The sequence below is a fragment of the Argiope bruennichi genome, chromosome 2 (assembly GCF_947563725.1).
Source record: "Argiope bruennichi chromosome 2, qqArgBrue1.1, whole genome shotgun sequence".
Taxonomy (NCBI): Eukaryota; Metazoa; Arthropoda; class Arachnida; order Araneae; family Araneidae; genus Argiope; species Argiope bruennichi.
The window spans coordinates 88,205,671-88,226,110 of record NC_079152.1 but is presented as its reverse complement, the minus strand read 5'-3'; the positions used below and the strand labels follow the sequence as shown (position 1 = coordinate 88,226,110).

Below are 20,440 nucleotides of genomic sequence, written 5' to 3'. Positions count from 1 at the left end.
AGTGTTTAAATTGGTATTATCATTAAAACAAGAATTTGAAAAGGAAAAATGGAAGATAAAACAGATTTACTCATAGTGCTAGGCTGATAAATTAAGCAAACTGTATGATTTAAATTTTTGTTACTAATTGAAGGATCAAAATTAATTGCAACAATTTTTTTTCAGGTAGTGGAATTCATTATTATTTTAATTTACATTCTGATTAATTTAGTTTCATGTACGAAACTCGATATTATCAATTTTATCAATTTTTTTTTGTCTTTAGTAGATATGAAACAACAATCAACATATTATGAAATTTTTCCTTGGAAATAATGAAATTTGCAAAAATGAAGTCTTGAGATTTACAAATATGAAATCAGTCTTGAGACATGAAATAGAAATCAGCATATTTTGAAATTTTTCCACGGAAATGGTGAGATTTACAATATACGAAGTTATTTAAGACGAAATTATGTTAATATTATCCCTTTTTAACTTCTAAATATATAAAAGTATAATATTAATTGCATATAAGTAGTAATGAAAGATAAATTTCCTTTATATGCACACTCTATGTGTGCAAAAAAAATATTAAGGCTTCATATTGTAAAAACGACCAATCATCAAAATTAATGCAAAAATCATTTTTCTAACATGACACCCTCCAAAAAAATCTCCTTTTTGCCAATTAAGTGAACACATACCTTGAAACTTACTGTATTTCCTAAGATTAATTAATGTATGAGTACCCATTTCGGAGGCGGCTGTGAAGTTAACAGAAAAAAAGTCCAAAAGATAAATGAAAAATATGTCTTCATTAATAATGCAAATAACATGCATAGAAATTTTGAATATTCGAGAATACTTTTTGATAAAAGAGGGCTGAGATTTTCTCAAATGAAATTTTTATCTTCGACTTGGTTTTCATATAATTCACGAGAAACCAAAGACCCTAAAATGCTGGTAGAAATATCAAGAAATGGTACATGGATTTAATAATGCCTTCTAAACTTTTTTTCCATTAAACTATCGCGTCGATATCAATGCAACGTAACTCGGAAACAATCTTCGGATGACACTTGATTTATACATGATGTTGATTTTATATGCTCATTTTATATGTGATCCATACATATAATTTAAAACTAGTACAAGCTATTTGCTGAAAATTCTCCATGAAATGAATATACGGTTTGAAATACTGAGTTTCATTTAGAAAGATAAGACAAAACCTGCTTTTTCTTTTCTCGTTGCTATTTTAAATTTGGAATAGGTTTTGAATGTGATCTTTGAAATATCAAATCTTCTAAACATATAAATTCATAATGCGAGGAGAAAAATAAAAAATATTCTACACGGATTTAATAGTGCATTCTACATCTTTTCCCAATAGATTATCAAATTAATAGCAACGCAATTGAATTTTGAAAAATTCTTCGTATAAGATTTATTTTTATGTATATTCTTGATTTTAAGTATGGTCCATGCATCTATCCTAAAACTATATATTACTTATAGAAATTCTCGACGGAATGAAAATATTATGTGAAATATTGTATTTCCCTAGAAAAAGACATGCCCTATTTTCCCTTTTGCAGCTAAGATCTTAGTCTTAATTTTAAATGCGATGGAAAAATATTAAATCTTCAGGTGAAATTCATTTTTATGGATGACATGGATTTTATTTTATGCATGATCCATACATTTAATTTAAACCTAGTGTAGCTACTTGCTGAAATTCTCTGTAAAATGAAAGTAATGTTTGAAATATTGTGTCTCCTTTAGAAAAACTTGCAGAATTTGCGAAGTGCTAACTCATTTAGAAATATTCTTATCTAAAATGGGGGAGGGGCACTAATATTAGCTTGGAAATGATTTAAAATAAAAACTACAGAATTTTTTCTTAAAGGCAAGGTGAATACCGGAAAAAGTTGTAGTTAAAGTTTCATTAAATTATTCACACAAAAATTCGCAGTAACATTATAAGTTATTTCAGCTATTATGACACAACAAAATGCGAAATCTGACGATAAAAAAAGAATCTAGAAACATTCGGGAATAATTTACTATTCAGATTTCGGTTTAAGATAGGAATTATTGCCCAAAACAAGAATTAACTTCAGCAAAAGTGGATTTTCAAGAGACTCATATATCTTCTACTAATTAACGACGCGCTGTTCCAATTTTTTTTCCAGTAATGTGAAAGCCATGACAAGTGCTTCTTTATTTACAGTTTTTTCCAGCGGGTGGTTAATATAATATTTAACAGTCGTATTTAACAACGGTGTTGAGTTTTACTGTGAAAACAAATATGTTACGATTTGTTTACGGTGAGTCAAGGGATTTCTCGGCTTATTTTTAAATCTGAACTAAAATTATCTCATGCTTAATAAAATAAAATTTATTCTGTTTAAAAATATATATTTCATGATCATTCATCTTTTTTTTTTCTAACATTCAGTTTAAATATTGTCAGCCATTTTGTATAATTCTAGGTTAGAAATTTTAGTATAATAAATTGAGTAGTTCATATTTAATTTAATTGATGGTCAAAGTATGTAAGGGAGATTTTTGATCTTTTTTATGAATAGTAAAGCCGTATGGAAAAGAATCAGAATGCTCAGAAATCGGGATGAAGTGAAACTAACCCAAAAGACCTTTAAAGGGCATCTAAATAAAAATGACGATAAGATATATATTAATAAGTTTGTGACTTCTGTTTTTTAATATTTAAAAAATATTTTAACTTTTTTCTTTTTGCTTTTACGTGTAGCCACAAATAATTTATAAATTCTTATATCAAAACACATACATATATCGCGATTGTTAAATTTTAAAATGGGAGATAATAAGAAAATAATTTGCGAATCTTGCATTTGTACTTTGAACTTATTAATTACTAGCCGCCTTTGGCGATCACCAAGTTCTCCGGGATTAATTCTTGCTAAATATTTTATGTAACTTAGTCTTTCAAAAATTACTTGCGTAAAATATTTTTAAATTTTAAATAATTTACACTGTTAAAAAAGCTTTATGCTGTCCTATTCGTTGTACTATGTATCACTCTAATTTTTTTTGTCAATTATTGTAAACTTTAAACTTTAAATTTAAGTAATTGAAATGAAAACATTTTTTTCTGAAACCAAACAAATTGCTTTAAAAATATAAACGGAGAAAACAAAATCGTCCAGCATTTTAATCTTATGTTCTTTGCAGAGTATTTTTTTAGTTTATGCAACAACTAAAAGAATTATCCAATAAAAATTTCTTTGATTTATCATAAAATGCAGATTTTAGTTTTACTTTCAAAAGGATTTAAATGACGTCAAAAATAATATTTTATTTTGCCTGTGTCAATAAATCTATTTCTGAAAAAAAATTTATGAAATTGAAATAGTATACAGTCTTTTGGTTTTAAAGAATCATAATCAGCGAAATATTCTTTATATCCCAACTTTTAAATGAATAAACAAAAAATGTTTAAATCTTTTGCCACCAAATCTAACGAAGTTAAAATATGTTGAATATCATTATTTGAAAACAATCTGTAGTTTCAAAATTTCGAGCTAATTAACCTTGAAGAAATTTTGGGCTCTGATTGACGTAATTCTTTTTAGACGGTCAATGGAATGGTCTAAAATCGGACGCTTTTACAAGATAGTAATAATCAAAATTTAATAACTCACTTAGTTTTAGTCTCAATAGAGTGGGCATTTCTTTTTACATAAAATGTTAGTTTCTCACGAATATTTTACTAAACATGAATCATAGGTCTGAATTAAAATATAAACTTTTTACTTCTTCTACTTCAGAATATTTATTGAAGAAAACTGCATATATTCTTTACTTCACGTGAACAATTTTTCTTATTAGATGTATATCTGTATTTAAATGTTGGGTTTCGATTATAGTGAACATCATATAAATATATAATGTTTATCTTAAATACCACAGAATTATTGAATTAATAATATAGATATTTTTAAAGTTAAGAGAAAAATTATCATTTATCTTTCTAGAAAATATTATATTTTCTTTCTTAGAGACACGTGCTGAAAATACACATTTCTAGCCTTAGTTTGTGGTAAGAGTTAATTTAATCATTTAGTTTGAGCTTTTGTCAATAGCAAACGTGATAGCAACATATTTATAAAAGCTATTTTTTCCATATACGGGTAAAAACTTGTGAAAGTTAAATTTTATTTTTATTTGTTGTGAAAAAAATTGATGAAAAATCTGCTTAAAATATTTATTAAAAATTGATTAAAAATAGAAAAATTCATACATTAAAAATAGTATCAATGAGACGATTTTTTAAAAAATTTTATAAAGATGTAAATAACAATTTTATATAATAATATTTGTTAAAATTATAGTGGAAATTTGAAAAAAGTTCATTTAGTTTTTAATTAATTAAAATTCTAATTAAAGTTAAAAAATAGTCCCCGGTTGCACATTCCTACTCACCATAGTATATATCTGCCCCGTTTGGCAGTTCTAGGTCAGACAATTTGGCCGCTAACACACACACACACACACACACACACACACACACACACACACACACACACACACACACACACACACACACACACACACACACACACACACACACACACACACACACACACACACACACACACACACACACACACACACACACACACATTGAGCTTTATATAAGTATAGATAAAAGATAAAGATAATGTTTGCCAATCGTGCCCTTTCCTTTGAAATAAAACTTATTTTAAAGCGTTTCTGACTCTTGAGCGAGTATTAAACTGTTAGCTTTAATATCTGAAGCTGCTTTTTATGTTCAATGAAAAAACAATATTCTTTTATTCCTGACGATTAGAGCCATTAAATAATGATAATGTTTAGCGTGAATAAAACTTCTTCACCTAATGTAGTTCTTTCTTCTTATGAATATGATTTTATTTTAAATCTGTATATTTGCAATGTGAATTTATGACAAATAAGATAATTTCCCTTATACACCGATTATACAAAATTTGAAATCACAAAATGATTTTTTTCATTGAATAAACGAACTAGGCAAATTCTATTTCTTTAAACAAATCGATTACGACCCATTACTCTGTATTTACATTTTCTTCATTATATTCATTGGAAAATTTTCTTCCTTATATTTTTCTTTCATTCTGATTTTTTTTAAAAAAAAATTATTATGAATTGTTTGCATAGAATAAATTTAAGAATAGTTCCACGCTCTTATTAGGGCATCCATTAAAGCTAAATGACCCGATCAACACAGTTAATAATATTGGTACATTCCGTTAACTTTGATGGAACCGTTAAACAATAAAGGTTGGATCAGAAAATAAAAATCGAGAATAATAGTGCAATGGAAGCTAATATTGCGTCACATTGTCAGTCAATCATTTTGCTGTAGATAATAACGAGCATTGTTGGGACTCACCTGTACTTCATTGGGGTAGGATAGGAGAGGGAGACTTGCCGACTCACGGGATTTGCCGCCATTGAGCTCTCACTCGGTAGGAGGCCTTCCTCCATGCATTCCAGAATAGCGATTGGCGCACGGTTGGTACTGTAAAACCCAATTATATACATATATATATCTGAAAATCTGAAATGCGCTATGTGAGTTACAGAAATATCAATAGAAGAATTATCAATGATTTAACCGTCTTACAAATTTATACATATTTCATGATTTTTATTATTATATTATATTGAGACACTGCACAGTACATTTTGAAAGTATTATTAGAATTAAAAAAAGATTTGCTCGTTAATAAAATTGGTATCATTGAAAAAAATCGATATTTTAAATTTTAAAGCAATACAAAAAGAACTTTTTTACGGCAACAAGTTATTAAGAAAAAATGTTAATAGTTTAATTTATAATTATTTAAAAATCAAATTAACTTTCAAAATATCCTTTTTTCAAGAGCATTAACTTTTCAAGAAGTAACAGTTTGCCAAATTTAGTGGTATTCGGTCTGCCCTGTAGATAGTTTTGAAAAGTTTACATTCACATTATTTACACATGTATGAAAACTTAAATACATTAACATATAAAAAATTTCATATGACTATATAGAGTCATTATATTTGAAACATGACAATAATTATAAAATTTAATTAATCTTTTAATCTAAATTTAGTTCTTCGTTTTCTTTGTTTTCAGATTACTAAGTCAAGATTTGATCCTTAAATCTTGGGATGACACTTCACTCAAAATCATGGTATTTACAAGGATATTTATAAAAGAAAATCAAAACCGAGATTTTTACCACCATGATATTATCATTTTGAAACTGAAAGATAACTTTTTGATTAAAAAAAGTAATAAACACAAAAGTTTGCCAAGTTTGTGGTCAGTTTATTATCAATTTTCACTTCGGAAATCAATCTTAGCTGATTAAATATTTAATATTGGAGGATTGATCAACAGTTTAAATGTACTAAGGTAATGCAAAATAAAATTATCGTTAAAAGAAAAGTAAACAAATAACCAAGAAAAATCGTGTTAGTATCCATTTATTTAACTCGTAACGGAACAGAGTTTACTTACTTGTTTTTGATAAGGGTATTGGTTTTGTTGTGCTCACTTTTTACACTCATGAAGATTGTGTCCTAGAGTGACCCTCAAAAATGATACTGGACCAGAGTACCACCATTCACCTGCAAAATCATAAATCAATGAGTCATATATGAAAAACTAATGTCATTTTTTATATAAAGTTTATTGAAATATGAGAAAAAACTTAATTATTTTATGATATTACAAAATAAAAGCAGGTCCATGAAAAAGCAATTGAAAATGATCAATCAGTTTCCCAAAATTAGTTTCAACATGTTTAAAAATTTAATTGATTACAAATGGCTTTCGACGACCAGTCGTTCGCTCGTCGTTTAGTGAAGTCAACTAATTTTGATGAACTACAACTTATTATACCAAAAGAAAGTCTATCTTAGATTATATTTGCACAAGAAATGTCATGCATATTCATTGATTCGCCATCTATGAAAAATGACGAAATTAATTGGCGTAATCAGTCTAGTTATTAAAGTTAGCGATGTTGTGTTATTTTGTTTTTTCTTCCGAAACTTTAGGATGATAGGATCAAAGCACAATTTATGATGTATCTAGAAATCGAGAACATTCATACAAAATAAAAAGTTAAAAAAAAAATCGACGCAACAATTGGGACTGGAGAACTTGGCTGTGGTTTTTTCCCAATAGAAAATAGATGAATGAATTTTATTCCTGTATAGAATAAAAGTGAAATATTTTTTTACAAAACTTCTTGTGAAAAGGGAAAGTTAAAAAAGGCAGGATGATATAGTTAGAGACATGGACTTTCAGTTGAAACAAAAAAGTAGTGAAACCAGACCAATAGTTGGGAGTGGGGAACAGTTTTTTTTGTTTTTGTTTTCATTAACATTTTGGTCATCCTTGTTCATATTATAAATTTATTTAACAAAATATTTAGAAAAACAGAATGCTTTGAAAGGCAACAGAATCATTAATGTTTTTTTCATTTCATTATGCCTTCTTCTGTAATATTATTTCTTTCATTTTATCCTGAAATCCGATATTTTTTCTTTTGGAATATCAGTTATTTTTATTTCAATCGAAATTGTTTTAATTTATCAAGTAAATTTCCATCAAACGTATACTTAAAGCACACTGTTATTTATATCTAAATTTAGAAATAAAAATGTATTAAAATATTTACAAAATTAGTTAATTGAATTAATTGAATTTTCGCCAGATTAAATTTGATCAAGTGAGAAAAATAAATTAAAATTTATTACTGTAAAACTAGTTATTAATGTAAAGCATAAAACACACTGAAGCTTGTTTTTTTTTGTCAAAAATAAAGCTAAATATTTTTGTATAACAAAGTTTATAAGAAACTCAAATATTTTTAAATATAATCCTTATCTTAAACAGATCACGATAAAACTGAATCAATCGAGCTGGTACCAAAGATATTTGCTTATTTATAAATAAAATATTCTCATTCAACTGTAATATTCTTTAAAATAAAATGTTTGTACTCAAATACAATATTCTTTCATACTTTTTCTTGAAGCTCCGTTTTCACAGCAGCTCGGTTGAAATTTTGACAGCACGTCAGTCAAAAGACAGAAAAAGTTTTTTTATTCAATATTCTAAAGCAGATTTTCTCCTGAAAATGCAGTGTTTTTGTTGCATTTTCGAGTACCTCTCTTGTAACAGTGTTTGTATAAAAAATATCAATTGTTTATAGTCATTTTTTAAAATTATTTTACAAATGGGAGTAAAATTGTATCCAAAATATTCTATTTATCGATTCATGTGCTTTTCTGAAAATGTATGGTCTTTAATTTTTAAGAATATTTTTAAGCAGGATTTACTTCTTAGAAGTTTTAAAAGCGTTTTACCTTATTTGTTTTCTTAAAACATTTCTTTAAATGTTACTGTTAAGGAAGACTATAATCAATTCTCTTTATAAACTCCAAAGATATTTCTCAAGAATAATGAAAGATGTTACTAAAATATAAAGTTTTAAAACCATTTTCTTAGAATTATATTTTAAGGAAATTATTTCCTTTTCTTTTTAGACAAAAATAAAACTATTAATCTTACTTCTGATTGCAAATTTTTCGAAAGAATAAATTTATTTGATGATAGATTTATGTGACAAAAATCATTCTATCTGCCATCTAATTTCGAGCTTGGTTTTGTCTTCAGCCATGTCAAGTCCCTTTTTCCCTTGCAAAATGCACATTGATTGACAGAGAGGAGAATTTAACGTGAGCATAAAGCATTCATTGTTTGATTATCAGTTGAAAAATGGATATTTCGTAAAATCACCAGAAGCTATTTTATTATGATTCTATCAATAAATAGCATTAGAGTAGTGCTCAAACACCAAAATTATAATCCAATTTGAGTTGAAATTGCTTACGGTCGGAGTTAGTAATGTGTCATTATTAAAAAAATTTAGTAAAGGGTCTTAAATATTTAAATAATGCATACAGAATGCAATGCAGATTTTTAACCAGGAGCGGTGTTTTCAAAAAGTCCACTCATATTTTTTTACAAACGTGTTATTTCCATGACCTATAGCATAAAATTAACGATCTTGGGAAAACCGTGAAAGCCATGAGTGCTCAGAGGTTTATTTTAAGAATCCCATAGATGAAAGTTATGTTCTTCATAGTATAGAAAGAATGGAATGATATATGGTATGGCAAGCAGTACTAAAGAAATATCGATCTTTTGCATGAATTTAGCTTGCAACAGTTTGGTGATTTTTTTAGAGAGTATTTCCTTGGCATGGTTAATATACAAGTACCGAATTGAATATATGCCGAAAAAAATCGAAAAGAACAAATCGACAGACTGTCAACCTTTTTACCCTTCTAAACCTTTCCCCCTTTTCGAAGGTCGATAAGAACCTGCATTTTAGATATCAAAATTAGGAACCAAATTTCATTTACCTAAGTTGTTAGGTCTCTGAATTATTGCGTTTACTGCATGCAAAATTAAAGAAAGACAGACGACAAATTTGTTTCTAAATTTTATACGAAACTACTTTATAGATAATAAAAGTGTACTAAAATTTATCTACATAACTCTTACGGTTTGTAGTTATTCTCTAGTATTCGAACAACCAGATTTCCTCTGAATGGATTTCGTTCAAAATATGATAGAAATCTAAAAAATTGAAGTAAAGTGCATATATAAAATTTCATTAACTTAGATCAAAGCGTTTTTAAACTATCATGTTCATAAAAAGGCAGAGCGACAGACAGACAGACAAAATTTTAAAAATATTTCGGTGGTCTAAAATGCAGATTCGTCAAAATCTCGAGTTTGAAAATTATAATACTTTTACTTTGTGTAATTCGTATACGAGAAATTACAAGACTTATTTCCTGGAAGTCATGAATTTTTTATAAATTATTTGTATGGCAACAAAATATTATGACTTCATATTTCATTAAAACATTTTCTAAGAAAATGTTTTAATGAAACTAAAGAAACAAATATTTTAATTTAGCATTTTCATAAATATCGTTTTTATTTTAATTATCGTTTAGTTATATTATGAACCGCATTTACAGCTTTCTGAATTGTCAAAATTGTTCTTCTAGAATTTTATAATGAAGAAGAATTCTTAACTGAGACTTTTTGCAAGAAGTATTTATTCAATACCATCCATTTAAATTTCTTTCTTTGGTACGACTTTCAGAAAATCGCTGGCATTTCTGAAAGAATCCTGATATAAAGTAGGAAATTTTTATTTTTTATTTTACTTTCTAACTCATTTCTATCAAATTATTTTTAAAAAGTAGGTTTAATTTATTTTTTAAATTGAAGTACTTGAAATTGTGGTGGGTTATGTGGAAATACAATTCAGCTTAGAATATTAATAAACTGGTTTGCGTTGTTTGTGTGGACAAGATGAAAAAGAAATAAAGTCAACGAGATAATGCATTTATACCCTATTGAGACGAACGTGAAGTACAGTATTTGAATAATAATTAAATATTATTTGATTATTCGATTAGTTCCCAAATCACATTATCTCAAAATTTAGTAAATTTAATTAAAAATAAATAGATGCATGCATTTTGAATTAAATTAAAAATCAAGAAATTCTTTGAACGAAAACAGGCAAATATTTTTTCAAAAATAACTCTGATGTGATTGTTGTTGAACATCCTTAATATCTAGTTATAGGTAATTAATCAATTTTATCTATGAAATCTCTTCACCCATATTAAGAATAATTGTAGATGAAAAGGTTGAAATAAACTGAATACAAGAAAGTAAGTGGAAATCGATATTAAAATAATTTTTGAATTTTTATGGAAATTGTTTAAATAGACATTTTATTTATGACATTTAATTGAAATAGATTCTATTCATATGGCATCTTATTATTATTACTTGATTCAATAACATAAAAAAAATGCCCTGGATTTGGTTGCCAGCAAAACATTAAGAAAGAACTTAATTGAAAAATACAAGAACTTGAGAAAATATTTTGCTAAGAAAATTTAAGGAGTGGTAAATTGCAGAAATCAAATTTTATTTGTTCCACTAAATATATAAATGTATCATTGAGTTGAATGTAATTGAAACGCTATCTGTAATGTAAGATATTTTTAGTTTTAATAATTGCAAACACGTGATTCAATTTGAGTTACACTTTTGCCGCTACTATTGTTAAGATAACTCCTATAAAGTGGATGTAACTTACAAATGATTAAATACGTATAAATAGGCGGTTATATATCAAAGTCAAATTTTGCTATGACAAATGTCAAGATCTTGATTTATTACGCACTTGAGCTGGCTATGTTCCATTGCATGAAAAAAATAGATGATTTCATAGATTAACCTTTACACATCAACTAAAAGTGAATATTAATAGCAATTTGGAGGAAATTTCACAATGGAAGAAACAATGATTTTTGTGTTTAATTATTAAATGGTTTTTAACTATTTTCTTAGTTAACAAGTGGTATATGCTATAGAACTGCTCGTCTCCAAAATATTTATATTTATATAAACAAAACATTTATCAAAAAAAAAAATTATTCATAAATAATGGCATTTACTTTTACTACTTAAAACAGAGAATTTTAGAATTTAAAACATAATTTAAATAAGATTATTCCTGATTTTATAATCCCTGATTATTTGCTAAGCTATATGGGTCAATCAACTCCATCTTAAAAATTGGCATGGGCCCGTTAATCAAAAGTTGGTTATTTAGAAAACTGACACGTTGATTGTTCGTTTTAGCAAATGTAGCTAAGTTACGGTTAATATCAGCTAATTGGAAGTTTTTTTTATACATACGAATTAAGAATTTTATTCAAAAGTTATCAATCAGAAAACACATTGTAATGAAAGGTGATCAAAGTTTTACGTCTTGAACTGAATATTATTGCATTCTTTTACAATGCTAAATAAATTAACAGTTAAAAATAAATGCCATTTCAAAAGTAATGAAAACTCCAAAGATATTTTCTTGATAGCAGGGGTGTTTGTGGGACCCCAAAAAATCCCCTGAAACTTTTACGGACTTACTACCGGCATTTTGGAGTTTCGAGAAGGGGGGGGGGAGAGAAATGAAAAATTACAATTATGAAGTATTGAATGACCTAATTATAAAAGTTCAATGAATTACTTTTTTTGCAAAATTAATAACCATAAATTTTTAAACATATAAACTACTACATTTTATGCAAATATTTTAAATTACCTGAATTAATTCTTTTAAAAAAAATTATCTAATTTCTGCTGCTTTTTTTTTTATTTTCTGATGTTTGTGGGCTTGTCTTTCTTTTGTGGTGAACTTCATAATTGCAGGAAGCTTGACTTTTATTTTCCTCATTTACAGTTGAAGAAATTTCCTCGAGAACTGCACATGCAGAGGTAGAAGCAGTTTGCTTTTCTGCTAATGTAGAAGGTTTTTCAGAGACTTTTATAGGTGACTCATCTGAAATACATGTTTTTAAGTCCTCTTGATATGTTTTCCAACTTCTGTTCATATTCAGTAAGAGATCTTTGTGAATTGGATCAGTCATTGGATTTTTTGAGCCATATTTTTCACATGAGGTTTCTTTAGAAGCCATTAAATCATATTTAATAGTCTGCACTGCATCTAGGAAATCAATCTTAAGAGAGGTTCTATAGTCAGTGACAAGTGTATCCATTAAGTTGAATGCACTTTCCACTAATGGGCCATGGAAGCAGCTAAGGCAGGCTTTGACAAATTTAGTCAATGTAGGATACTTATAATCATTTGTGAAATCATCTTTTAAATTAAAAACTTTAGACCAATATTTATCAATTGTACACTTGACTTGATTTCCACTTTCATCAGATGTGTAGAGCATTTCTTTGGTGATATCAATATCACTCTGGTATAACCTTATTTCAGCTTCTACTTTTGACTTTTCATTATCACTAAAAATATGGGACATAAAAGATGATAATTTTTCAAAAGCTAATATTGTACTGGTTTTACCTCTTAGCTCTGGATCTAATGCTGTAAAACTAATTAGATATGAATTTTTAAGGGGTAATTTCTGTTTCATATGCTGAAATTTCTAAATGAAATTCTCTTGCGTACATAAATAAAAAAATATTTCAATAAGCGAAACGAAAAATTTACACGTGCATCAATAAATGAAACGAAAATTTTACACAGCGGAGAAAAAAAAGTTGCGAAGCGATCAATGACTAATAGCTAATACGGCGAAAAATCCCCCTTCTCTACTTATTGGCGCCACGCCAGTAGAGATAAGACCTTTGAACCCAGAGTCACGTTATCGCACATCTGGTCGAACGAAGTCTCCCCCTTTTTTTTTCTGCCGCGCCTACTTGCCGAAAAGAATCCAGAAGAGAATGTCCGAGAACCGGGGGAATGAGTCATAACTCGCAATAAGGAAAGAACAAAAAGGAAGTTTTTTCCCCCTTTTCACGCATTATCACTGCCTTTGGAGAAAGAAAGGAAAAGTTTTCACCACACACACTGACCTTGCGTTTTCTGCTTTAAAAGCAAACAAAATTACCCAGATCAAAATAAATAATTCATTATTATTCCTACTTCCTTTTGAACGACGATCCCCGGAATTCCGGGGTTTCCCCGGAGCACAAACACTCCTGTGATAGTGTTTTTTGCATGCTTTCTAGAAAACTACCCGTTTTCTTAAGCTTCAAACCATAGCTTGCAGAGCATCTTAAATTCTTAAAACTAAAATAATACCCCAAGCAATTTAGAATTCCATCGGCTTGTTTATTCTTTCAACATAACAGCGCTAGCTTAACCAGTCTTAAAAGCATTGCCAGATTCCAGAATGTTTACAATTGATCATCAGCTATTATACAAAAAAAAAAAAATAAACCAAATAATATTAAAGAAATATGTTTATCACAGAAAAATCGTTTGTTTTTACTTTTTAATAATATTTTAACAAAATAAAAATAGTAGCAGTTATAAAATGTCTGAAAAGGAATTTTCTGCTAAATATCTATTAACAGATTTAGATTATGATATTTACCGAACAGTGTTATTTCATGCTCATGCAATAAACAGGAAATGTACTGTAAACAGGAAATTTAATTTAAAAGTCAGCTGTAAATTTATTACTTCCTATTTCTAATATTAAATTATTCATTCTTCATTTGATAGACATTTATTTTTGCTTTGCGACTGAGACATCGTAAGTATTTACTCTATTACAATGGCACTGTATTCATTTTCTGTTTTTAAGTTAATTATAGATCGTTTCCGTTCTATGGATATTCCTGATGATTCCAAAGACCAGAAACCACTATTTACAGAAACTCTAAAAAATTATTGAATATAAATCCTAAACCAATTTTCAACTATACATAGTAATTTGATGACTTGGGAATAGTCTAGAATAAGAGTAAAAAAAAAAAAAAAAAAAAAAAAGGAAGAAAGAAAGAAAAGAAAAAACCGGTATAAGGTTTAATTCTACAGGCGATTTGGAGTATCCTGGTCCGTGTGCACATGGTTGCTTATATATCAACAACAGTTTATGAGATACATTTTAAAATTAATGGATAATGTAACTTCAAAGTGATACATTTATAGAACTAAAAGAAAGAAAACCAAATTTTGTCTTTGTATAATTTTGTTGCAGCAATCATGCAATTGCGAATCCATTAATATGTTGACTTTTTTGTACGTTGCACATATGTGTTATTGTAATAAAGCAATTACAATTCTTTAGAATGCAACTTATCAAAAAGCAATAATAAATATTTGCAACCTGTAATTTGTTATCGTTGTTTTTTCCGCAATATTTTGCGAATAAAAAATGATAATTCAGAATTAATTCTTAAATGCATAATTATGTATGCTTATGTCAAATCGAATAGATTGTCTTTATATTATTGATAATGTTGTAAAATAATTTTTTCCGTTGGAATTTTCTTTATATTTGTAAAATTTTTATTTAAAAAGCTTACGAAAAAGATCGATTAAAACATTTTACTAAATGCTTTTTTAAAAAATTATATTCTACAGCAGAATTATTGGAAGGATGGCAAAAATTACCCGTTTTAAATAATACAGTCTAAAAAAAGTTCTGCCAAATTTATTACTATAATGCTGGGATAATGCTTTTTATATAAAGAAACCTAAAAATAAAACGTGAGTAAAGTGAACGAATTGCCAACATCTGTGCTTCATATCTGTCTTAGTGAGGGACAGAAAACACAGAAATAAAACATAATATTAGTTTCACAATTTGTTGCCTTTGTGTCATTTGAAACCTTGGGGAGAATTTTTTGGTTGGATACGCGGCTGTTAGCATTGGTAGCTGGCAGTTCTCCTCCGCAATGAATGCCAACACACATTCTCTAATTTGTAAACATTGAAAGGATTTACTTTTTTACTCTGCCTTTCTAAACATTAGTTTCTTAGTTAGGTTTTTACATAAAATGTTCTGATGCTTCAAGGTTGAATAAAACACATCACTCAATTTTTAAATGAAATTTCTTAAATACTAAGATTGTTTTAGGTGATATTAATACTATATTTGTGATTGAACTTTTTTTGATAAAAAAAGAGTTTAGCTCAACTTTTAAGAAGATTTTAATTTATATATCATGAATTATTATTCAATGCAACTGTGAAGAAGCCTTTTTATTTTCGTCAGTAAATTCCTAGGAATTCCAGGAAATTTTTAAACTTCTTCTGATTTTATTTATTGGTTATACTTTACCTGCTTCTTTATATGAATAAAATACTTTCTGTTACCTTTATTGAATAAAATAAAATGGTTATTATCTTATCTCAACATAAAAGAGTTGAATGAGAAATGGTAACAACCAAGAGATTTTGTGAGCTACAAATAATGAATTTTAATATTTTAAGGGTGGTAACGGATATTTTGGACAAAGCATATGCGTATTTATTGAAATCTAAACTTTACTCATAATATTTAAAAATGAAAATACTAATAATAGAAACAGAAATAGAAATTAATTTATAAAAAATGCAACTCAAAAGTAAATTTTATAGAAATTATCCTTATTCAAATATATTCGAATATGAAATAATAAAAGGAAAATTATATATCTTAAATATAGTTTTCTGCATCTGAATGAATAACATTAGAGATAAAATTCAATTTGATGGCAACCCGACGATCATTCATTTAATTTTATGATAAATTTTAGAAATAATCAGAAACAAGTAACGATATAATGATGAATCAACTTCACACCCAGTTTATTTTTAATGATCATAGCAACGAAAATGTATATTCAAACAATGCATTTAATATTGTTGCAACGTATATAAATGCAATAACTAAAACTAAAAACGTTTTTTATCAGAACATTCTTAAAATGTTTTTTATTGATAATCAAAATTAGATTTAAAATATAGAGAGACGAAGTTAATATCTCTGAAAAGTATCGTATTCTTATGAAACATTCATGTTTTTTAGAATTTTAAGCTGAGTTAAAATATGTTTGACCAATAAAAGTTATGAAAGGAAAAAAAAAACGTTAAATTAATTTTTAAAGGCCAAAGAAACTATATTTCAATTAATTTTTAACTAATAAAAATTTTAAGTGGTTTCTGAGATCATCTAAAATTATTGCCAAATTTGGTCTCTAAATTCAATGTCTGCCTTGACAATTTTTATATCACGCGTGACGAAATTTAGACAGAGTAAGCCATCTTATAAATCTTATCACATCAAAAAATTTCAACTTTTGAAAAAATAATAATAATAGAATAATAATAAAAAGAGTATGTACAAAAGAAAATCTAAATGTATAAGTTATAATTGTATAATACCTTCAACTGATGTAGCAAGTGAATGGCAATTTTTTGAAGCCGAGATATTTTTTTAGCAATACTATCAATTTTTTGAGAAATTGAATTCAGTATTATTGTTATTCGCTTGATCATATATTTGATCACCTGGAGTTTTTAAGAACAAATTTTTTTAATTGATGGAATATTTACAGTAGAACATTGGTCTGGTTGAAAATTATTTAAAATTAATTAATATTTTAAAAAATAGTTAAAAGGAAATTAATAACGCCAATTAATTAATAACTATCCACAATTCAAGTTTTACTGTACTTGAATTAATGTAAGCTCATTTAAAAAAAGCAAAAAAAAAAAATCTAACAGTTTTTTTTTTTAAATTGGGATTTTGATTGACCTTTCAGTAAATGGCAAAACACATCATGCTGTTAAAATTCTCCAAACGCAAAATAATTTTAATATCATTTAATGACGTAAAATTTAAGTAGATATTAGAGAGAGCTAAATTATTTTAAGTCAGCAAATGAAGCAAATGTGTTGCGTAAATAATAATATATGCAACATTAATATGATATTAAATCTCTGGATTTGATAGTATCAGCATTTTAACAGCATCTGCATTGTAATTGCTCAGTTGGTTTTAATGTTTTATTTATTCCAGGTTGGTTTTCTCAAGCATGTTTTTGCTAATTGATTATTGTTAATGCCATATTTGTCGATTTATCTAATTTCTTTTTTTTTTTTTTGGTTTAATCAGAGAATCTTTGTAAAAGGTTGAACTTAATAAACAGTATCCCTTAATCTGATTCTCTGGCACTAAGTAACACGATGTCGTAAAATTGAAAGGGGTCATTAGTAATCCTACAGAAGAAAATGGCAAATACAAAAATAACTTTTGGATTTGGCTTTTATTTCGGCTTCACCGGTGCATCATGTTGATTGTTTTTTTTATTCATTAGCCATCGACAACAATAGCGCCTTGAATAAGATTAGCTATCTCGCGTTAGAACAATGTAAAAGCACCTTTCAGTCGATGTAAAATCTATTTGTGGCTGCATTACAAAAATATGTTGTACTAAGTAAAAAGTGACAATCAGAGAAAGGAGCCCTTGGAAATAGAACAAAAGAGCTCTCATAGCTGACACATTGAAGAAAATGGAATACACCCTTGTAGAAAAACTACAATGACAGATAATCGCTAAAACTATTCTGTAGACGTTTTGATTAAAATACTGTATTGCATGAAATACGCGTAACTACTAAAAAAAGGCATCTAACAAAATATGAATTCTGTTATGTAAATTGATAGATTACACAATTTTAAAATGAGAAATCGAAAATTATATTAAAAAAAAATATTTGACTAATTTTAAATCACAAATTCTAAGGCTAGTTTTCTATAATATTTAGTTCATATTTTCCATTTATAATTTTTTCTATTGCCAAAAATTATTCTAAAGAACATTGTTTCTGAAATCATAAAAAATAAAAAAATGATTTCCCCTCATACGATGCTTTACTTTAATTTCATAAGATGATGCATCAAGAAGCTTGTAAAAAGAAAATGGAAATTATGAGCAACAAAACAAAACAACAAACAGACAACAAAAACAAGAAAAAAAATAAAAAAAAATTAAGAAGTATTTTTTTTCTGTTTAGATGATAACCGATCTAATTTTAAGAGAAGAATACTAATGTGTAAAGAGTATGATAGATTTGTAAACATGCAAATGGCACATGGATTCTAACTTGAATAGTAAGGAGAGCTCATAAAAATGATTTAATAAAGTTAGAAAACCTGATATTCTATAGCTCTCAACCACGATATTTGGATAACGCTGTTGTGCATAGCCAATTTACAGAGCAGCCAATAAATAATTTAAAATAACATATGACAATCAAATTCTCCAGATATATCTCTTTTATAAATAAAAATTATGCAAAAAGAAATTTTTTTTTTAAATGCATAATAGATATGACCTGGAAGTTTGGATTTTATGAACAATATTTTGAGCAATTTTTATATCTAGCAAAAGTTATTCAGAAAATTCATTTTTTCATATATATTGCTCTTTCTCAAAATGTAAGCAGTTTTTAAATAAATAATTTCTATAATTGCAAAATTAATTAAATAAATAATTTCTATAATTGCAAAATTAATTAAATAAATAATTTCTATAATTGCAAAATTAATTAAATAAATAATTTCTATAATTATTTATTTAATTAATTTTAAATAAATAATTTCTATAATTAAAAGTAAACTATTTCTAACAAAGAGGAATGTGTGCCGGTTCGCACTCTACAAGTAAGTACTTAGTAGCGAATCTGAGAAACAATAGATTTCAAGATTAAAAAAATAGAGAATGATTAAACAAAAAAATTCTACTGTTTAAACATACTGATTAAAGAATGTTTCTAAAAGCTGTTTAATGAAATTCATTTTTAGATTAATGTTAACAAATATTTATTCAATAATTTAATTTTTTTACTGAATCTAAAAAAAGATAACAGTGATTTAAAACCAATTTTTATTCCATTAATTTTATTCCAACATAGCTTCAAATGAAATTGTACGCAGTGCTGAAAAAAATTGTTGAAAATAATTGAAAGTAATATTTGATGATTTAATAATGTTTTTTTAAGAAGAAAACAGAACCTTATTTGTATGAAAATCGGGATTAATTTTTCTTCGATTCGTTTGTGTCTTTGTATTTTTTAACAATAATTTATTGTCATTATAGCTAAAGTAAGCTTTAATTAAATTGAAAACCATAACACTTTGTTATTTTGTTGTAATTATTCTCTATTAATTCTGAATATATGTTTAATTGAAATTAATAATTATTTTTGGATTAATGAAATTTCTTATTATGCTGATATTTGCTATGAAGAATTAATTTTAAGTTTAATATTGATAAAAACCCTAATAAGAATATTTAGATGCAAACCAGCAGTTTCTTTATGATTTTAAATAATATAGATTCATATATTATAAATTAAAACTTTGGTTCCTTAAATTTAGGTCGAATACTCAGCCATTTTTGGGAATTATTAATCTGAACTTCAAGGTAAATCATTAAAGATTAATTAAAAAAATAACTGAATTTGCGACTGGGAATTTCTGAAAGATATTATTTTATTAAACATACAATGCATTGGTAAGCATTATCAAAATTTCTAAAAAAATCCTTATTAAGTTTAAAGATTTGGAATTAAAATGAAAGTAAATATTTTGATTCTTTTTTTCCGTTAGTTTTCTTGTTGTTTAATAACTTGTATTTTGTTAAAAAAAAATTAGAAAACTTATATACATTTTTTTTTATTTCCATAACATGCTTAAAGACTTTGTAAATATTTATTGAAATATTGTTTAATGAATTTATCTCTCTGTTATAAATTATCATCCGATTATTATAAATGATAGGTAAATGCATAAAAGATCTATTTCAAAAACATTTCGTATAAATATGAATACTTCAAATTTTTGCAACAAATTTGTCAGTAATTAGAAGCATTCAAAGAGCCTTGCTGCTTTGAAAAACTGTCTTACAAAACGACGGAACTCCGTAAGCCTTGGAGAAGAATCACGGAACGCAATTGCGATGGACTCCGTGAACCCATCAGTGCGTGAATCG

At 26.9% G+C, this 20,440-nt stretch overlaps 1 protein-coding gene across 2 annotated transcripts in view; it reads right to left on the bottom strand.

Annotated features, from left to right (window-relative positions):
• Positions 1-20,440, bottom strand: part of LOC129958195 (voltage-gated potassium channel subunit beta-2-like) — a 136,531-nt gene that overhangs the window by 17,331 nt on the left and 98,760 nt on the right. For both annotated transcript variants that reach the window (XM_056070470.1, XM_056070478.1), the window contains exons 2-3: positions 6,542-6,651; positions 5,423-5,551 (exon numbers count right to left, since the gene is read on the bottom strand). In XM_056070470.1, the coding sequence (XP_055926445.1) occupies positions 5,423-5,551; positions 6,542-6,591 (179 nt within the window). In that variant the 5' untranslated portion in view covers positions 6,592-6,651. The remainder of the gene's footprint in view (positions 1-5,422; positions 5,552-6,541; positions 6,652-20,440) is intronic.